Raw genomic sequence first — 17988 nt, 5'->3', positions numbered from 1 at the left:
ATTACCCAAGATTCACTTGTATCATAGTAATGACACGATGGAGGCCAAACGAAACTGCCCCTCATCTTTGAAACATGGTGGCAGGGGTGTTATGGTTTGGGCATGTATGGCTGCTACAGGGACTGGCTCACTTGTCTTCATTGATGATGTAACTGCTGATAGCAGCAGTACAATTAATTTTGAAGCGTATAGAAGCATCTTATCTCTGGAAGTTCAACCAAATGCCTCCAAAGTCATTGCATGGCACTGAATCCTACAACAAGACTATAATCCCAAATATACTGCTAAAGCAACAAAGAGTTTTTCAAAGCCAAAAACTGGAAAATTCTTGACTGGCCTAGTCATTCACCTTATCTGGATCCAATTGAACATGCGTCTCATATGCTGAAGGGAAAATTTAAGGGAAATAGACGCCGAAACAAGCAGGAGCTGAAGATGGCTGCAGTACAGGCCTGGCAGGAGAAGATACTCAGCACCTGGTGATGTTTATGGGTCACAGATTTCAAACAGTCATTGCATGCAAAGGATATGTCACAAAGTACTAAAAACGAGTACTTTCATTTACATAATTTACAATGCTGTAATTTCTACATGGTGAAACCAAAGTACATAAGAATACCCTTAAATAAAAGCTGAGAATGTGCACTTTAACCGCATGTGAATTGTTTGATTGTCAATCTGAAATTGTACAGAGAGCCAATCTAAAATTGAGTACGGAGAAAACATTTCTCTTTGTCCCAAACATTACAGAGCTCACTGTATTAAGACCAGCCATGAAAACAGACAATTGACCCCATCTTGGCTCATCATTTGATTGTAATTTAAATTGAATGTATCACTAATTCAAGTTTTTCCAGGGTCCCTGGTTCTCTGAAATATTATCAGGTGTCAGAATTAACTCACTTCCATCTGTGCCCTGTACTTGAAATAACTAATAATGACCCAGCTCTGATATTTTAATAATTCTGTCTGATATTATGAATATGCACAGTTTACACTTCCTTTAACTGATGAGACTTTTCAGAAATAATCATCTTTTTTGCAATATGTTGTTTAATTTTTTTTCAGTTTCACTAGCAAAGGTGTTACATATGCATATAAACACATATAATCATTGCCAGTGTACCTTCTGATACGCAAATACAAGTACTGTATATCATATCCTTAAAGTTGCACTTAACCTGTGTGCATGAAATTATGGCAGAATTGACTGTAACAGCATTGTAAACTATATGACTCAATATTGTTGTAATACAAGGCATATTTATCCAATTAAACACATTCGTTGAGGTTAATTTCCAAATAATTTATTTCCAGAAATCTTCAAATCTCCTTATATGTTGATCTTAAATGGTGGTTGTGAGATAAACCAAGGACAGTTTTTTTTCAGAGAATAGTTAAAGGTGTATTTTGTTTGGTCGTTGTTGGTTCTCCCTGCAGAAAGGCTGTGGGTATCACCTGGACCTGTTCGTGGTGGGGCTGATGCTGGGCGTGTGCTCGATAATGGGCCTCCCCTGGTTTGTGGCAGCCACCGTGCTCTCCATCTCCCACGTCAACAGCCTGAAGCTGGAGTCGGAGTGCTCCGCCCCCGGGGAGCAGCCCAAGTTCCTGGGCATCCGGGAGCAGCGCTTCACTGGCCTCATGATCTTCCTGCTCATGGGCTGTTCCGTCTTCATGACCTCCGTCCTCAAGGTCAGAGAGCTGATCTATCATTTGTTTGGCAGCGATTATAAACGGGTTGTCACACAGCCCTTTACAATAGAAATTTAACACATGGAATATAAAATACCCATTTCAGGCAATGCGGGAAAAAGCCTCCCACTTCTCTAGTTCATACCTGACCTAAAGTGGGTCTTTGCCTTGCTGTTTGCCAGTGCTGTGTTGATTGCTTTTAATTCTTCCAACGTGCAAATTCAAATATTAAATGTTCTTGTCCACACATGGAAATTTGCATAAAAGACATAAGCATACGAAAGGACAAAATACAGTAAGCATTTAAAAGACAATCAAAAAATACAGTTACCTTGACACTGAACTTCTCACTTGTCAACTGTAAAAGTAGAAGGTCAATTTTCAATGAGAATTATGAACTAATCTTCATGAGCCCCTAGTGTTTCAGATAGCTGTGTGAAAAGGCCGTTGCTGAACCTGTTCCTGTGCTGTATCTGTAGTTCATCCCCATGCCTGTGCTGTACGGAGTTTTCCTTTACATGGGAGCTTCTTCGCTCAGGGGAATTCAGGTAAGTGGTGCCCTACCAGGACTTAAAAATCAAGGCCTCGAAGGCCTTGACAAGTTTCCTGTTCCACTTTGAATTTTCACTCCCTCTGAAATTTGTGTCCATGATCAAATAGTGCTGTACGGTTGTCTTCCGGTGCAATTTCTCGTGGTTGTTGTTCTCCAGTTCTTTGACCGTCTAAGGCTTTTCGGTATGCCGGCAAAGCACCAGCCAGATTTCATCTACCTGCGTCACGTTCCCCTGAGGAAGGTCCACCTCTTCACCGTCATCCAGCTTAGCTGCCTGGTCCTCCTCTGGGTCATCAAGACTTCCAGGGCTGCCATTGTTTTCCCCATGATGGTGAGCCTCCCTGCCACTCTCTTATGCTGTAAGAACAGGGCTTTCACCCAGTGTGTGGGAAAGGGGGTGGTTCAACAACCTCTTCCACATAAAACCAAGTTCCACAACACAAAAACAGGTTTCTGTAAAATGGTAAAACATACATGAATGTAAATACCATGCTCTGTACTTTGTCTCAAATTTATCTTTTGATCTCAAATGCATATTGCCAAAAGTTTATAGCAAAACAAACAAATTTCACCGTACTTTTGGAGGGCGGTGTAGTAGGATGTACATCCACAAAAAACATTAGGCAAATGACACTAACTTCTGCTCACTTAAAAATCATGAAACTAGGATAGGTCATAGGAGCGCCGTGCATGGGTGTGTAATGTTTCTGGCTGTCTTCTTCCTCAGGTTCTGGCCCTGGTGTTCATTCGGAAGCTCCTGGATTTCGTTTTCACAAAGAGAGAGCTGAGCTGGCTGGATGACCTCATGCCGGAGAGTAAAAAGAAGAAACTGGAGGACGCGGAACGAGAGGTAGCGACCCGCAGTACGCGGGCACCAGGGAGCCTGCTCCCAGCGCCACCTCGTCGCCAGCCGTTCTAAAAATAACTGACTGACAACATGCTGTCTAGACATTAGGGAATGCGCCAAAATGAAGAAAGCAAAGGAAAGGCCGAGCCTACGAAACAGAGCGAATATGTGTATGAACTCTTAAACGGGCATCGAGAGGGACTGGTTTAGTGATGGGGAGGGTATCCATAACAACAATCCTCCATCTCTTAGTGCTGTAAACCTGCTTTAAGGCAGATGGGAGACAAATGTGCATCTGTTGCGGAGAGTGTGTATATAGCAGCGTTTGTCTGTGCACCCTGGGTATGGCTATAACAGGAGCAGGCTGCTCAATGTCCAGCACATGTCAGCACAGACTAAGCACCTGTTCCCCAGCCCTATAGAACAGAGCGTTTGTGGTCTGCATTTCTCAGAGTGCTCACAATGCACGATTTCTGTTTTAATGACCAGCTCCATTACAAATCATGAACCTCCCAACTGTCATTCCAATACACAAAATGGCAGGCCGTCTATCATTTAATGCCTTAGGCCCATGGCTTGGCTATGTACACTGTATGGCTATGTATGTGGACATGTGACATCCAACATCTCATAGATAATTATTATTCAAGAAAAGATGTGGAAGATGTTTGAGAGCATGGGCCAAGGGCCACTGTACTGGCCAATTGTGGAAAGCAGCACTGAATAACTGAGATTGAGTGCCATGCCCAATAGTGCCCAACAGCAACTGTCTCTCCGCCTGGATTCAAATCCATAAATTCTGCTCTGCGCTGTTTAACAAGTGCACTACAACCTGTCCAAGTACACACATTGCTGTAGTTTACTGAATTTCCACTCCCATTGTACTGTTGCTGAAGGTTTTTGTAGTGACTTTACTCTCTTCTACAGGATGAACAAAGTATTTTGGCTGAGGAGGAGGGAATTGTCCAAGTGCCACTGGAAGGACATTACAAGTGAGCTGCACTGATGCTGCAACCCCTAGTGCCGTGTCAATGAGCACTGGAATATACATGATTGCACACGCATTCATGTTCTTAATAAATGACATCAAATGCCAATTCATATATGTATATTCATAAGGGATTTGGTTCTTGAAGAGATATATATTTGTGTTGTAATGGTGAAAAATAGGACCCAAAAACAGCTACCAAAAATGTTTCTGTTTTTTTCAGGGCTGACCCCTCTACAGTGAACATCTCTGATGAAATGTCCAAAACCTCTTTTGGGAACGTCTGGAAAGCCCTTGGCTCAGAAAGCTCCCAAAAAGATCCCAGCTCAAAAAGGTTTTGAAATTTTACATTTATAGATAAAATGAGTGTTAAATTAAATATGCCTGGATTACCATATGAATCCATTTGCTTCAATGAGCCTATAATTAATAAAAATCAAATGGATGCTAAATAGATGATAAAATGCAAGGCTGATGGAGAGAAGAAAAAAGTCAATCTGATAAGCAGAACTCCACGTCACCGTGTCAAGGTTTTTTTTTTTTGTTTACCTTAGCTTTGCTATTGTGTATAAAACCAGTGTGACGCTACAGTAAGGCTCTGCTTGCCTCTAGAATAATCTTAAATTTCTCTGAGCTAATGCAATGATTCACTAACAAAATATAAGCAGTGGTACTTTATGATACCTTCTGTGTACAGGTACTGAACTGAAGCCATCTTTTCTAAGCACTGTTATCCACGTGCCAATAAAATTTTCAAGAGGGCAACCTCCTGTAATTATGTTGTTGCTTAAAATTCTCAAAACTGTGCTATGACAATTAGTACAGTGTTCCCATTGATTTAATTACTTCTATCTTTGACTGGATTGGCTAAACTGTAATTGGTATCAGAGATACACCATATGGACATTTTATAATTTACTTGGTGGCTACACGTCTAATGCAGATTTTTCCCAAGCTGGGTGCCCTTTCTAATGGGATGATTTTCAATGAGGCTGCTTTGATGAGATATGCAATATATGTTAGATATACAGTAAATGCAAAAACATTGGGACATTGACTCAATGGATTTGAAATAGAACGTTGAGTGTGAGGTTAATCGTGTAGCAGATTGCTTTAATTCGGGTGTATTTACATCCATATCGGGTGATCCATGTAAGTATTACAGTTGTTTTATACACAGTCCCTCCATTTTATGGGAGCAAAAGTAATCGGACAGTTGGACAGCTGCTCAGCTGTTTCTTGGCCGGCTATGTGTCTTTGCATCATTAGTTCATGTGGAAGACGGCTAACAAAAGGGCTAGAGTTGATTGTAGGTGTGTAATTTGCATTTGGAGCCTGTTGTTGTCTGTGAACATGAGGACCAAGTAAGTCTCAATGCCAGTGAAGCAGGCTGAAAAAAAACAGAAACAAACAGGAACTGAAGATGGCTGCAGTACATGCCTGGCAGAGCATGTCTATGGGTCGCAGACTTTAGACAGCCATCAAATGCAAAAAATTTGCAACCAAGAACTAATATGATGACTTTATTTTATATCATGTTAATCTGTCCAATTACTTTTGCTCACCTGACATGGCGGCGACTATGAACAAAAAGGGCTGTAATTTCTGTACAGATCACCCAATATGGATGTAAATACCATATCCAGTATATATGCCACACAGACACACACATATATACTCACCGGCCACTTTATTAGGTACACCTTGCTAGTACCGGGTTGGTCTTCTGCTGCTGTAGTCCGTCTGCTTCAAGGTTTGACATGTTGTGCATTCAGAGATGCTCTTCTGCATACCTCAGTTGTAACAAGTGGTTATTTGAGTTACTGTTGCCTTTCTATCAGCTTGAACTAGTCTGGCCATTCTCCTCTGACCTCTGCCATCAACAAGGCATTTTCGCCCAGAGAACTGCCGCTTACTGGATATTTTCTCTTTTTCGGACCATTCTCTGTAAACCCTAGAGATGGTTGTGCATGAAAATCCCAGTAGATCAGCAGTTTCTGAAATACTCAAACCAGCCCGTCTGGCACCAACAACCATGCCACGTTCAAAGTAATTTAAATCACCTTTCTTCCCCATTCTGATGCTTGGTTTGAACGTCAGCAGATCGTCTTGACGATGTCTACATGCCTAAATACATTGAGTTGCTGCCACATGATTGCCTGATTAGATATTTGCGTTAACAAGCAATTGAACAGGTGTACCTAATATAGTGGCCGGTGAATATATATACATACACCAAATTAAAACTGACAGTCTGTACTTTAACCTTATATTCAATGTTTTATTTCAACTGTTGGAACATGCCCTCCCCAGACTGTTAAAAGCCCACAAATTAAAATCTACATGCAGTGATGAACCTAAAAAGTTCTACATGCTTTCACAGTGGCCAGCGTAAGTATATATTCCCCCTCACTGAATATGAAACAGCTTCCTATGTATGAATGAAGCAGCTGCTGGTCTTTGCACAAGCTACTTTGCAGTAACTTGAAGTGTATTTTCTTTCTTGAGACCACAAACCCAGATGCCTCATACCCACCATTGGCAGGTCATCAGAAGCATAACTAAATAGAACATTCCAGTATTTAGCTGACACTGTTTTTCAGAGCAGCACACACAAATTAGATGTATATATTGATATGCTTTGATATTCAACATGTGAGAACCTGAGCTTAAAACAAGACAGAATCGATCCAGGCACTTGAATTGTCAGATCAGCAGCAATGTAAATCAACCAATTACCAAGGGCACAAGATGATTAGCCTGGGGAATTGCAGTCCATTAATGGACATTTAATCAATGGCAATTTAGGATTTTTCTGTTCTAACAAATTTTAGTGAGAGTGCACATGACTCCCAAGCTAGATAACTAATTTCTAATGGTTTCTGTTATTTCATGCCATATTTATTGTAGATTACAAACACTTCTCTACGTTAATTTGTGAGTGAACTATGTCATGCTTCCATTTCAAAATTGTGTTTACTCATATGTTGGTCGAATATTTTGAAACGTACTTCCCTTATATGATGTAGGTGAATTATTTAACATATTTGACTCCATGCAGGCTTTTATTGTCCATACACACTTCACAGTTTCAGTGTAATTATATTTTTTTGTTTGAACTATATTAGTTCTCTTCTCTGGTTCGGAGTTTATTAAAAGCTTATAATGGCAGTGAGGAAATAGGCCCGGCTGTGGCTCTCCAGGATGCTCTGAATATTTATTTAAGAGGATTTTCCATTGTTTATCTGCAGCGGAAATGTGAGTCACCAGTGAAAAAAGGTTTTAATGTTTAGCCGTTGCTGGAGTAACACCAGTATTAATCCTGCTTAGTCGTTTCAGCTGCACTGTCATATTAATAGATTGGGCAGCTCTTCCCTTTTAGGGCTGACAACATTAACACTTTTCTTGACTGAATTTTTCATTCCATTTCTACCATAAGCTCCCTTTCCTAACCTCTTAGAAGCCGATTGCCCAAAGGTAAGAGCCCGTTTCCTGTACGCCGGCTTGGCTGGCTTGTTGCTCACGTCAACCTGGTGTCGTGTCCTGCTCATACTCTGAAAATGCTGTTTGTCTTTGCGTGATGCAAGACAACATTTGAACAGGATTTTGAGTTTCCCTCAGGCTGGGGTTTGCATGGCAGTGTCCTGTGATGTGAGTTTTACCGGGCGCTTCTGCATTGTCCGCAGTTTTGCGTGTGTCACGTGTGCTCGCGCCGCTTCTGTTTCTGGCTTGGAAATGCGCGCTTTGAGCGAGCTGATCGAGGCGGCCGCATGTAGCGGCGCGCGGGCGCGAGCTTGCCGGCAGGCGGCCGGGGCGGCATCTGTTCCCGCCACTCTTCCGCCGGGGCTCTGGTGACATGCGGCCTCCTCTCCGCCCTGCAGATGTCCGTGAAAGGCGGTTTCCGCGCAGCGCTCGCTCCACCGGGCAAATCAGAGAAGCCTGACATGGCTGGCTGCTAGGCCTCCGGGCTTAGCCTTTCGGTCCTCTATTCGGCATGTGTGACAGAACTTACCTTTCACAGACGTTGCCTCAGATCCCTCTTTGTGCTTCTACATACCTCTTAACTGCCTGGCTCAAGGTGGACTGTAGTCCTGTAACTTATAATTGAAACTTGGTGGTGCTTCCTGATAGATGAGGGCTCCTGGGGCTGGGCAGTTAAAAGGCTTACACCCTGTCTTCCTCAAAACATTTCATCAGCTGCAGAGAGTAACATAATCTCTTACCTTTGTTTTTGTTTTTTTTTGTTTGTTTTTTTACAGTTTTCCCAATAGCATCTTGAAAAGACAGGAGAAGACGACGGACACAGAGAAGGGCTTTGACAGGGAGACATGTCTGTGATGTATCCTCCGTCACTGTGCTTTCAAATGAATGGATATAGCGCGCACTACATTTGAGTAGACCAAGTGCGTACGTTTTTGTCATGAAGGTCCACGTACGTACATTGTGTAAAGCCCTTTTTCTCCCTCAGTGCATCTGAAGCTATGTCTGCGTTTTCGGGAAGCAAACAGGTGGCATTTCAGATAGGTTTATTGTGTATGTGCGTTTGTAATACCAGCAACTTTAAGGGGCTGATGTGGTAGAAAAATATATCTGGAGATGTGAAGCTATCAGGACATTACCCAATGATTACCCAGTGATTGGGCCTGGTGGGTTAAGCTCTCCTTTAAAATAATGTTTTTAAAGCTGTTTTTATTTTAAACTAAGTAGTATGTATTTTGTATGTTTTGTATTTTTTTTCTTCAAAAATAAACAAAATTGCCAATATCCTTTGGGAATACCTTACACAGTATTTTAAAAGATCATATATACAATAGTTTCAATGATGGATAGGGTCACCAGTTTTTCCAAAGCCATTTTCTAACCTGCATTTCAATCAGCCCTCAGCATGAGGTCAGTAGAGCCTTCTTTGATTGCATGTGTTTGATAATTGTCACATTACACCTCCCCAGTTAATTGGCACTTAATGATGATTGACAGCAATGTTCCCACACTGTCATGTGCTATACTCAGTGTGGTTATTAGAAATACAGACATGTGGTATCATGTAAAGTAGCATATTTTCATAGTGTTGTGCTATGTTCTTGTTTTTTAAGCTGTGGGAAGTAGACTACACACATAACAAGTGCAGTAAATGTCACCTGTACAAAAATGATAAATAGATGGCTATTTATAATAATGGAATAATTTTCAGCTGGGGTTGTCTAAAAAGCCTATAGTTTTAAACAGATGTACTGAAATAAAAGGAAAATATTTAAACTTTCAATGATGGATATTGACGATGCTTGATATGAACTTACTAAGAGGTGCGCCTTTCTGCATTGATGGAGTTGGAATGGAAAAGTATTGTTTTGCTTTCTGTACAACACTTGGAAAGATTTTCTTGCCTTTGTCCCAGAACTCCCTGAGAGTCATTGCAGTTCAGCATTCTTGTGAAAATAATTTGCGACTTATGAGATTTACTTGAGGTCAAACACTCTAACAATCCATTTTTGTACTGGTTGAAAGAAACAGTTTCTTTTGGTAGGGCATCAGGGTTTGTAATATGTTTTTAGTTTCTCTGTGGCGTCTCTTTATGTATTGACACATTGGCTGTTTGTTGTTTTGACTGTGCTGTGAATCTGCTGAACTAGTATTTGATATAAATTTTTATGTTGCTCATTCTTGTACGTTTCATGTATTCATATTTCTATGCTCCCAAGGCTTGCTTCACCCTTGCTCTAAACCCTTGCCACACAACATCAGTAGCCCATGGTGCACGCTTCTGCCTGTGTGGTTTAGTAGAGGGGAATTCCCTGCCATTGAATGCCTGCTTATTGAGAAATGCATGTCATTTGGAGTTATCCAGTTTGTCTAGTGGAATGTTTGAAAAACAAAAAATGCATTAAAAATGCTTTGATCAAATCATGGATGACATCTATCTCCCACTCAAAGCTCATGTTCCCCTGATGGCAGATGATTCCCTTGAACAAGACTTTGCTGTTTTTTATTGTACATTTTGATCTGTGTTATGTGCATATGTATTGCGTGCATGTGTGGATAAACTGCGTATACTGGACACTGGTGCACTTGGTTGCTGAGATGCCTTTTTTATTTGAATTTCCTTGCTTGTTTACTTTTCTTATTCTCCATGAGTTAAGAAAACTAATAATAGATTGCTTTTATGAGTGTCAGAATTAACCACTAATTCTGTAAGTCAAGTCATTTTGCTAACCCATGTCTAAGGAGGATATTGATTGTAATGCAAGTCTAAATGCCGTTCGGTCATGTGCTTTCAAAAAAAATGGTGACCCTAATAAATAAAAAATACCGATTTCTGGCTACACACCTTAGCATATTAACTTTGCCATAAAATCTGTAAATGTTAAAATTGCACAAATATATAGAATACTCATACAAGTTATACATGTAATATACATTAATTGGACACTAGTTTCATGTTATGTATAGATAAGAATAATAATTATATAAGTATAAATATGCTTTTTCATAATTAAATAATTTTTGCTATTCGCTCTATAGAGACCATGCTTTGAACAAGCAGTTTGCTAATGAAGTACCAAGCAATCACGAATGAGTAGGCAATGATGAAAATGACGAAAAATCTAAATAAAGATCCATTCAGCCATTATCTATACCTGCTTATTCCTGGACATGGTTGCGGGAGGCGCTGGAGCCTATCCCAGCTTGCTAAAATGAAGATACATGTACTGTATGTTTCTTACTTCACTTCTGTTGAGTCAATGGGCTCATTAAAGCTTTAGGATAGTTACATTTTGAAAGTTTTAATTTGTGTCATCTTGGTATTCAATCAAATGTGTGAGCTTTCTTTGTTGAAATGAAGCCACCTAGACTGAATCATCAAGGCTAACTTGCCTTTGAAAATATACTGACCTACAAAAATAATTTTCAAGTTCAAAAGGAGTTTTAGAGCAATAGGGTTTAGAACAGCCCTGATCTAAGCATCTTCTTTACAACAGCTAAGGACCACACACACACACACACATAGCACAGGGGACAGAATAAATTGTACTGACCGCTAGTCTTAACGCAAGCGAAGTTCAATTGATGAATACAGCACTAGGGCTGTACATTTGGAAATATTCACCTGAGAAATGGGGACATACACACAAGATGCATGCCCCTCCTCATAGCTTGCTCTTTTTCCAGTTTATTTATTTCCGGTGTAATTACTGTAACATTCTCTCACAATAAAATGAGAATCCTTATATGTATGTATAATTAGCCAGACCAGTGACCATTCCATTCGCCATCGTTACATATACAAATTAAGCTGTTGTTTTTGTTTTGTTGAATATGCTATAAGGCTTTATGTAGAACATTTTCCAGTGAAAAGCTTTGGATTAAAGCTCTGTCTAAGTATTAGGGCTTGAATTGACTGGAATAAAGACATTCCTGTCTTGGCCTTAGGAAACCTTGATACCTGTACTGTAATTATATTGTTTCCACAATGTGAAAGTATGACAAGCTTCAGCAACATAATTCAGCTTTCAGCACTGGCTTTCATGTATCAATGTTTACTGTTATGACACAAGTTTTCACATGTTAATAACTGGCCTGTTCAATTCAGTTCAACTACAGTGTGTGTTGTCATCAGCACTGAATAATGACTTCTACTTTTTTGTTTCTATGTAAAATTAAAGGTATACTATGTAGGATTTTGCAGCCCTTGTAGACTCTGTGTTTATAAACCCCACTCACACCACCCACATCTCCGTCGAGGATACACCTTTGAGCGCTACATGCAAAATGTCAAGTGAAGAGGTGAGGTGGTATAGAAAATATCATTTTAGTAGCATGAATGATTCCATATAGATGGTAACAGTAATTATGCACTGTTATAACAATCTTTACACTGAGTGCACCCCTTACTGTGTGGGAACATGTTACGGTAGCTATTCCGTAGTGCTGGTGCAGCTATTTTGTGTTTTTCTTTGTTTGGTATTTAGCTATTCCAGGCCCTGTTTCAGGAAGCAGGATTACTGAGTTAGCTGGATAACTGCACTGAGTAAAACTCAGAACCATCCAAAATCTAGAACATCGAATGAAAAATAGATTTTCTGGGTTTTACTCCATGCAATTATCCAGCTGTATCTAGGGTTATTAGCATCTACCGTAACATGCAAATTAGCAACAAAAACTTAATTGGAATCTGATCCCAAAACACAAGCTTTGTAGCCATGAAAAGAGCACAGAAAAAAAGCACAGAACAGAGCGCAAAAATGTTTAAAGACTGAGTGCCAGTGTATCATAGAAATGCCTTAGCATGGTTATTTTATAATATTTTCAAATTAAAAATCCTGCATAGTATGCCTTCAGATTTATGGTTACTGAAATGTTTGGAAAATGTTATGTAAGAAATAAGAAACATGTCAAAACTGCTTGAATTTGTTACTCAAGGACATGGAACATTGTGATTATTCTGAATAGAGGCCTTAGTTAAGAGATCATATTCTTTACCTGAAAAATTGTGTTTGAATAACAATAATCTTATATGGGGTGTTCTGCTCTGAACTAAATGTATTCAATAACTGTAAATGTGAGGAGGACACATCTTGAAAGAATTCATTAGAAACAATAGAAGCAATAGTATTTTTACTATTCAGGCAAATGTATGACATTTATTGTACTTTATTAAATAAATGCTAGAATTCCTTTGTAAAATAATATAATTTTGTTCAAACAAATACCTAAATAAAATGTCTTTATGTAATGTGTTGCTTTCTTTTAAATTTTAAAAGGCATAAAAAACTTTTGAATTCAAATGATTGCTTATGGTTTATTCCCATTGTCCTGTCTCATTAATTGGTTTCTGTTTTTATGTAGGAAACAATGTATGATGTACATGTAGTGAGAAAAAAAAAGAAGCACAGCTGGGGATCCAACAGTGCAGAGTTATGTTCTGTCTTGGAATCGGGCAAACTCCTCCAAGATATAAAACAGAATGTGCAAACACTATTTATAGGGTTTTCTGATAGAAGAATCATTTCTGTGTGCATCCATAAATGAAGTTCCTCCTTGTTGCTGTTTGTTCCATTTGTTGTTGTTTGTACCATGGTACTGTCCAGGCCCTGTTCAGTACTACAGTTTTCTGCCTACTTTGTCTTTTGTTCTCTTTCTCTTTTCCGGACAAAATGTCAAAATGAATCCATTTTCACAATCCTGTATCTCACTCTATCTTGGTCTTCTTCAGATGTTAGACAACAGTTCACGCTGTGGTGCATGGATGGGTCTCATCCTTGAATCCGGACTGTGGCAGTGCTAACGGTGGCCGGTAGCTCCATAGGGCAGCGTGTGGGAGGATTTGTTCGGTTAGGGATCTGCTTTCATTGCTATTTAGCTACCCTTGCTGGTCAATTGAGCTCACATGGACTGCATGCAACTTCGGACTCTGCTCTGTGTGAAGTTAGATGTAGTCCAGGGCGTGTAAAGAAGCGGCTGGGTACATTTGTTTGGGAGGAGAACCCTGGATGTGTACACTCACTCTCCTTCCATACTACCTGTTAATCTCCTCTTACAGGGTTGATGGTGGACACAAGACAGAACACTTCCTCTGGCAAAGAAATCTTTATACTCATCAATGCTTCGTTAAAGCTTCTTTCTATATTGGTTCGTCCAGACCCAAGAAAACAATGCTAAATCTTTTGACAATAACCACAGGTGCTACTCAGAGTCCTAACTCTGGCTTGATGATGCCATCCAGTGTATCTTTTGAACCTGCCCCTTGATCAACTGTGATTAACTGCTAGAGCAACACCTCAGTAGAATCAGTAGAATATACAGCTAGGGGTGTGTGGCCTAGGTGTATTGTCAAAAGAACAACAAAATCCTCTAAGGACAACAGCAACACAATTTCCTGGAGTGCTCAAGTGCAGATCGTGGACCAATGCGCTTCCAGATCAGCCATCTCAAAGCAAGGGTAAGACTGGAGTGAGTTATCAATCATCACAGTTCTGTTTGGAACATGGATACTGATGGAAACATATAAATCCATCCATATAGGATTGGTGGGGAGGATAATGGAATACCTCAAAAATAAATGATTTGCCCTGGACACCACTGGTGATTCAAGTGGAAGATGCATGTGCTACCTGCAGGGGGATGATGCCCAAGAGTTTTTGATGTTCCCAGGCTGTAGTTAAAGATGAACGAGACAGAACTATACCCGTGTCAAGCATTGCAACTAATGTTGTGTGCCTGAAGTATTTCAAGGGAATGTTCCAGAACATTTGGTATGTGAAGTTTTCCACATGCCCTTAGAAAGTAATGAATATGTAGAGGGCTGTAGGTATGTTCTGCTGGGTGAGGCATTTCTGTGAGTTGCTGCCATAACATATCATAACATAATGACAAGAGCAGGCCATTCAGCCCAACTATGTTTGCCATTTTCCTGACTAAATTAGTGCTATGATTACATACAGACTAGATAGTATCTAACACTGTATCAAACTTAGTCTTGAAAATCCCCAGGGTTTCTGCCCCTGTCCTCCCTCTGAAGTCTGTCTCATGCTTGATGACTGGCCCTCTCCCTGCCTCCGTCTAAGCTGAGTTGGAGCACAGTTCTCTGAAGAAGAGAATCATGTTTATAGCAATGAGATCAATACAGCATTCCTCTCATTCTCTTGTACAGAAATAGAAGAATGTAATGAATTGCAGCTTGGGCAAGATCTGGAGCCTGACAATGAGAATCTGAAGCAGCATGTGCTGTTGGATGTTGGATGTTAATGTTTTCACTTGCTGCTGGTGACGCTCTATACCATTCAAGTCCATTAATTTGTTAATGTGGTCTCTCTTCACTGAGAACATTCTCAGGTTGCTGGACTCACTTATTATATGCACTTCACATTCGGGTAATAGCACCTCAGGCAAATGGGCATAGTACAGTATTGGCACAAATTATCGAACCACTGCATTTATAAATGAGTTTGAGGATTAATGCATTATTTCCCACTTATTTCTTTTTTGGCATAACTGTATTGCATTCTTCAGTTCTGCCAAACTCAGAAGTGAGTGAGAAGCATTAATGCTTATGACCCTGGCTCACTGCAACATGAGGGGCCAAGAGCACAAGTTCAAGTTGGGGCAGCAAAAAGAGCACTAGGGCACTAGGGCATCCACACACCACATTGCTGGCTCTGGGACATTGCTCCAGCATACACAGTAAAATGTATCCCAAATGTTATCTGTTAGAGCTGAATTAACACTAGACATTTTACTGTGTACTTATGTAAGTTTAAGCAATCATACAAGCGCTCCTGCAGCATTACCAATTCAGCTCACAATGACTGGACGTGGTCCTTCAAGCCTACGGCTGAGCACCTGGTTATTGTCTGGCTAAAAAGAGACTCAGCAGTCTAGTCAGTGGGAGCATGTAAGTTTGGGCGAGTTGCCATGCAATTAGAGTAATAAAAGTAAATCTTGATTTATTTGCCGTTGTAACCAGTAATGCACAAGCAGACACAACTGAACTGAAAATGTGAACAATCGTGGTTTGAAATGTACAAACCCTTGGGTTGAGAGGTTTAAGAGTACTTAACGGCGATTCATGCCCTCTCACAGAACCATTGGTAATATGCCTGTCTTGGGGTTCTGCACTTCAAGATAAAATGCTTCATAAAAGGCTGTGAATTATAGCTGCACAATTAGTTTCTCACACACCATGTATTTTAATGATCAGGTCATTTAAATATATTACCCAACAAAGGGCCTACATAAACAAATATAACACATTATATAGATAATTATCTGTATGTTATTAATATTGATTAAAAAGAAATATCATGCATTTTATCAAATTGATTCATGCATAATTCAAAGGTAAGTTGGAGTGTCATTCTTGTAAAATCATTTTTTTCAGGTCACTAAGTTTACTTTCAGGGTATGGAAGTGAAGTTCTGTGTACCTGCCGTCGGCTTGTCTCACCATCCAGTGACCGGCCAGTGCTCAGTAATTCCATTGAGTCTCCTGGAATATTGATGATCCCAGTATTGCGGGCAGTTCCTTACCATGTTCTTATTGCTCCTTTGATATTTATTCATGGTCGTAGCCATCGGGGCCTTGTAAATGACAATGTCATATAGTTAAATAAATAATAATTCAATGCTATGATATACCCCGACGACGGCCACCCATAGCTGAAACATTGGTGCAATAAATTCTACACCTGCAATGCAGAGACACGCGTGTGGATTTATTTGTTTCTTTTTATGTGAAACTCCCCTGAAGGCCAGCACTTCACACAATGTGTGTGTGCCTTCTTACAGCTTATAGCCATTCACAATAACAATTTAACTGGAAGCATGACGGTACTTGCTACAGGGCTGCCCAACCCTGTTCCTGGAGACCTACTATCCTGTAGGTTTTCATTTCAACGCTAATTTGGCCCTCCTGATTCTAATAATAAACAGTTCAGCAAGACCTCTAGCTAGTGAATGAGGTATGCTTTGATAGGGTTGGAGTGAAAACCTACTCGACATTAGATCTCCAGGAACAGGGATGGGAAGCCCTGACTTACTACCTCGTACCTCTGATTTCATAATTCTATGTAATGTACATTTCGATCAGTAGATGGCGCTCATACAAAGGATAGTGGAGCTGCCGATCAATTACAGTCGTTATCAGGACTGGTTTGCTCATTTGGTTGTTTTTCTTTTTCTGTTGCTTATCACCTGCTAGGTTGATAAGTTTTTAATTATTGATTTAATTGGACCATATTGTATTCCCTGCAGTAAGATTTTGTAGTTGTATTTCTTTAAATAGGATCATACAACAGCAACAATGACAGTCCTCTCAACTTAAAAATCAAGAATTTATATGTTGATTTGTGTGGAAAGACGCAGGTTTTTGGAGGCTGGATAGCTTCTTTCATGGTTTTCACACAATGCTGCAACACAATAAACAAAGATATACCAGTGTCTAAAAAAACAATATGTTTATGGTAAAAGGAAATGCTCTATTCTGCTTAATATTATTCAGATCATTGATAACTCTTCTGAAAAAATTCTTTTTGATTTCTTTCATGGACCTTCTGCTGTTATACCAATGTATATACAGAGAAGGCATGTAGTTGAGGTGAATACGTAAAAGTGGCAGACAAGCCCACTACCAAGTGAGAGGCTGGCGTTTAGGTGATGAAAATACCATGGGGAAACACTGCCGAACTTTGACGTAACTATACCTGTAACACAAAAGATAATTATTTCATGGAGCCGACTGGAAGCTTTTTGTCTGTCCTGAAGAGGGCACAGGGACATACAGGTTACAAAGCAAGTCACATATGATTGTGAAGGTAGTTATTTTTAAAGGGACATTAAGGCCAAAACGCAAAGCTTTCAGGCAATGGCCATATGGCTGTTGAGTAATTTCAGCCCTGCGACAGTATACTATAATCGAGCAACAGAGTAGTTTGAACAAACAGTTATCTCAAGAACAAATATTAAATTGTAATTTTTCAAATAATTTTTAAAAAATTCAAAATAAACATTAAGGAACAAGATACAATTTAAAGATGTGCTGCTACATTGGCAGAAATTATTCAGGTGCATCAAGCCTGCACCTTAGGCATTAGGCCATAAATTTTCATCCACATCACAATGAATGTCATCATTGGTCACGCACCCAGGGAAAAAGTTTAGGCATGATGGATCCATGTTCCACTCTGCTCCTGGGGGATGCCATTACTAGCATCATCCTTGAAGGGTGGAAAGCTCAAGATGGTGATGATAATATACCTTCCACCACCAAGCAGAAAAGTCCTTTATTGGATTGAGGAAAGGGGGTGTGGGGGGATGTAAAGGACAATGAATTGCTGATGGGCTCACAACCACTCTTGCGGCACTATTGCATGGTGGAAGCTTACGTTGTCCCAAACAATGGCGTATATGACCTCTT

General features: G+C 40.0%; 1 protein-coding gene across 3 annotated transcripts in view; it reads left to right on the top strand.

Moving 5' to 3' along the window:
- LOC118223762 (sodium-driven chloride bicarbonate exchanger-like) overlaps positions 1–12863 on the top strand; it is a 94482-nt gene extending 81619 nt beyond the window's left edge. For 2 of the 3 annotated variants that reach the window (XM_035410729.1, XM_035410730.1), the window contains 7 exons: positions 1441–1692; positions 2172–2240; positions 2403–2576; positions 2973–3095; positions 4020–4084; positions 4304–4414; positions 8340–12863. In XM_035410729.1, coding sequence (XP_035266620.1) covers positions 1441–1692; positions 2172–2240; positions 2403–2576; positions 2973–3095; positions 4020–4084; positions 4304–4414; positions 8340–8418 — 873 coding nt within the window. In that variant the 3' untranslated portion in view covers positions 8419–12863. Of the gene's footprint in view, positions 1–1440; positions 1693–2171; positions 2241–2402; positions 2577–2972; positions 3096–4019; positions 4085–4303; positions 4415–7519; positions 7558–8339 lie in introns of all 3 variants that reach the window. The other variant, XM_035410731.1, reaches the window with a different exon arrangement.
- Positions 12864–17988: the final 5125 nt, after the last annotated feature.

The sequence above is a fragment of the Anguilla anguilla genome, chromosome 3, assembly GCF_013347855.1.
Source record: "Anguilla anguilla isolate fAngAng1 chromosome 3, fAngAng1.pri, whole genome shotgun sequence".
In the NCBI taxonomy this organism is placed as follows: Eukaryota; Metazoa; Chordata; class Actinopteri; order Anguilliformes; family Anguillidae; genus Anguilla; species Anguilla anguilla.
Note: the sequence above shows the minus strand (reverse complement) of the source record. Positions and strands in the feature narration are given on the sequence as shown.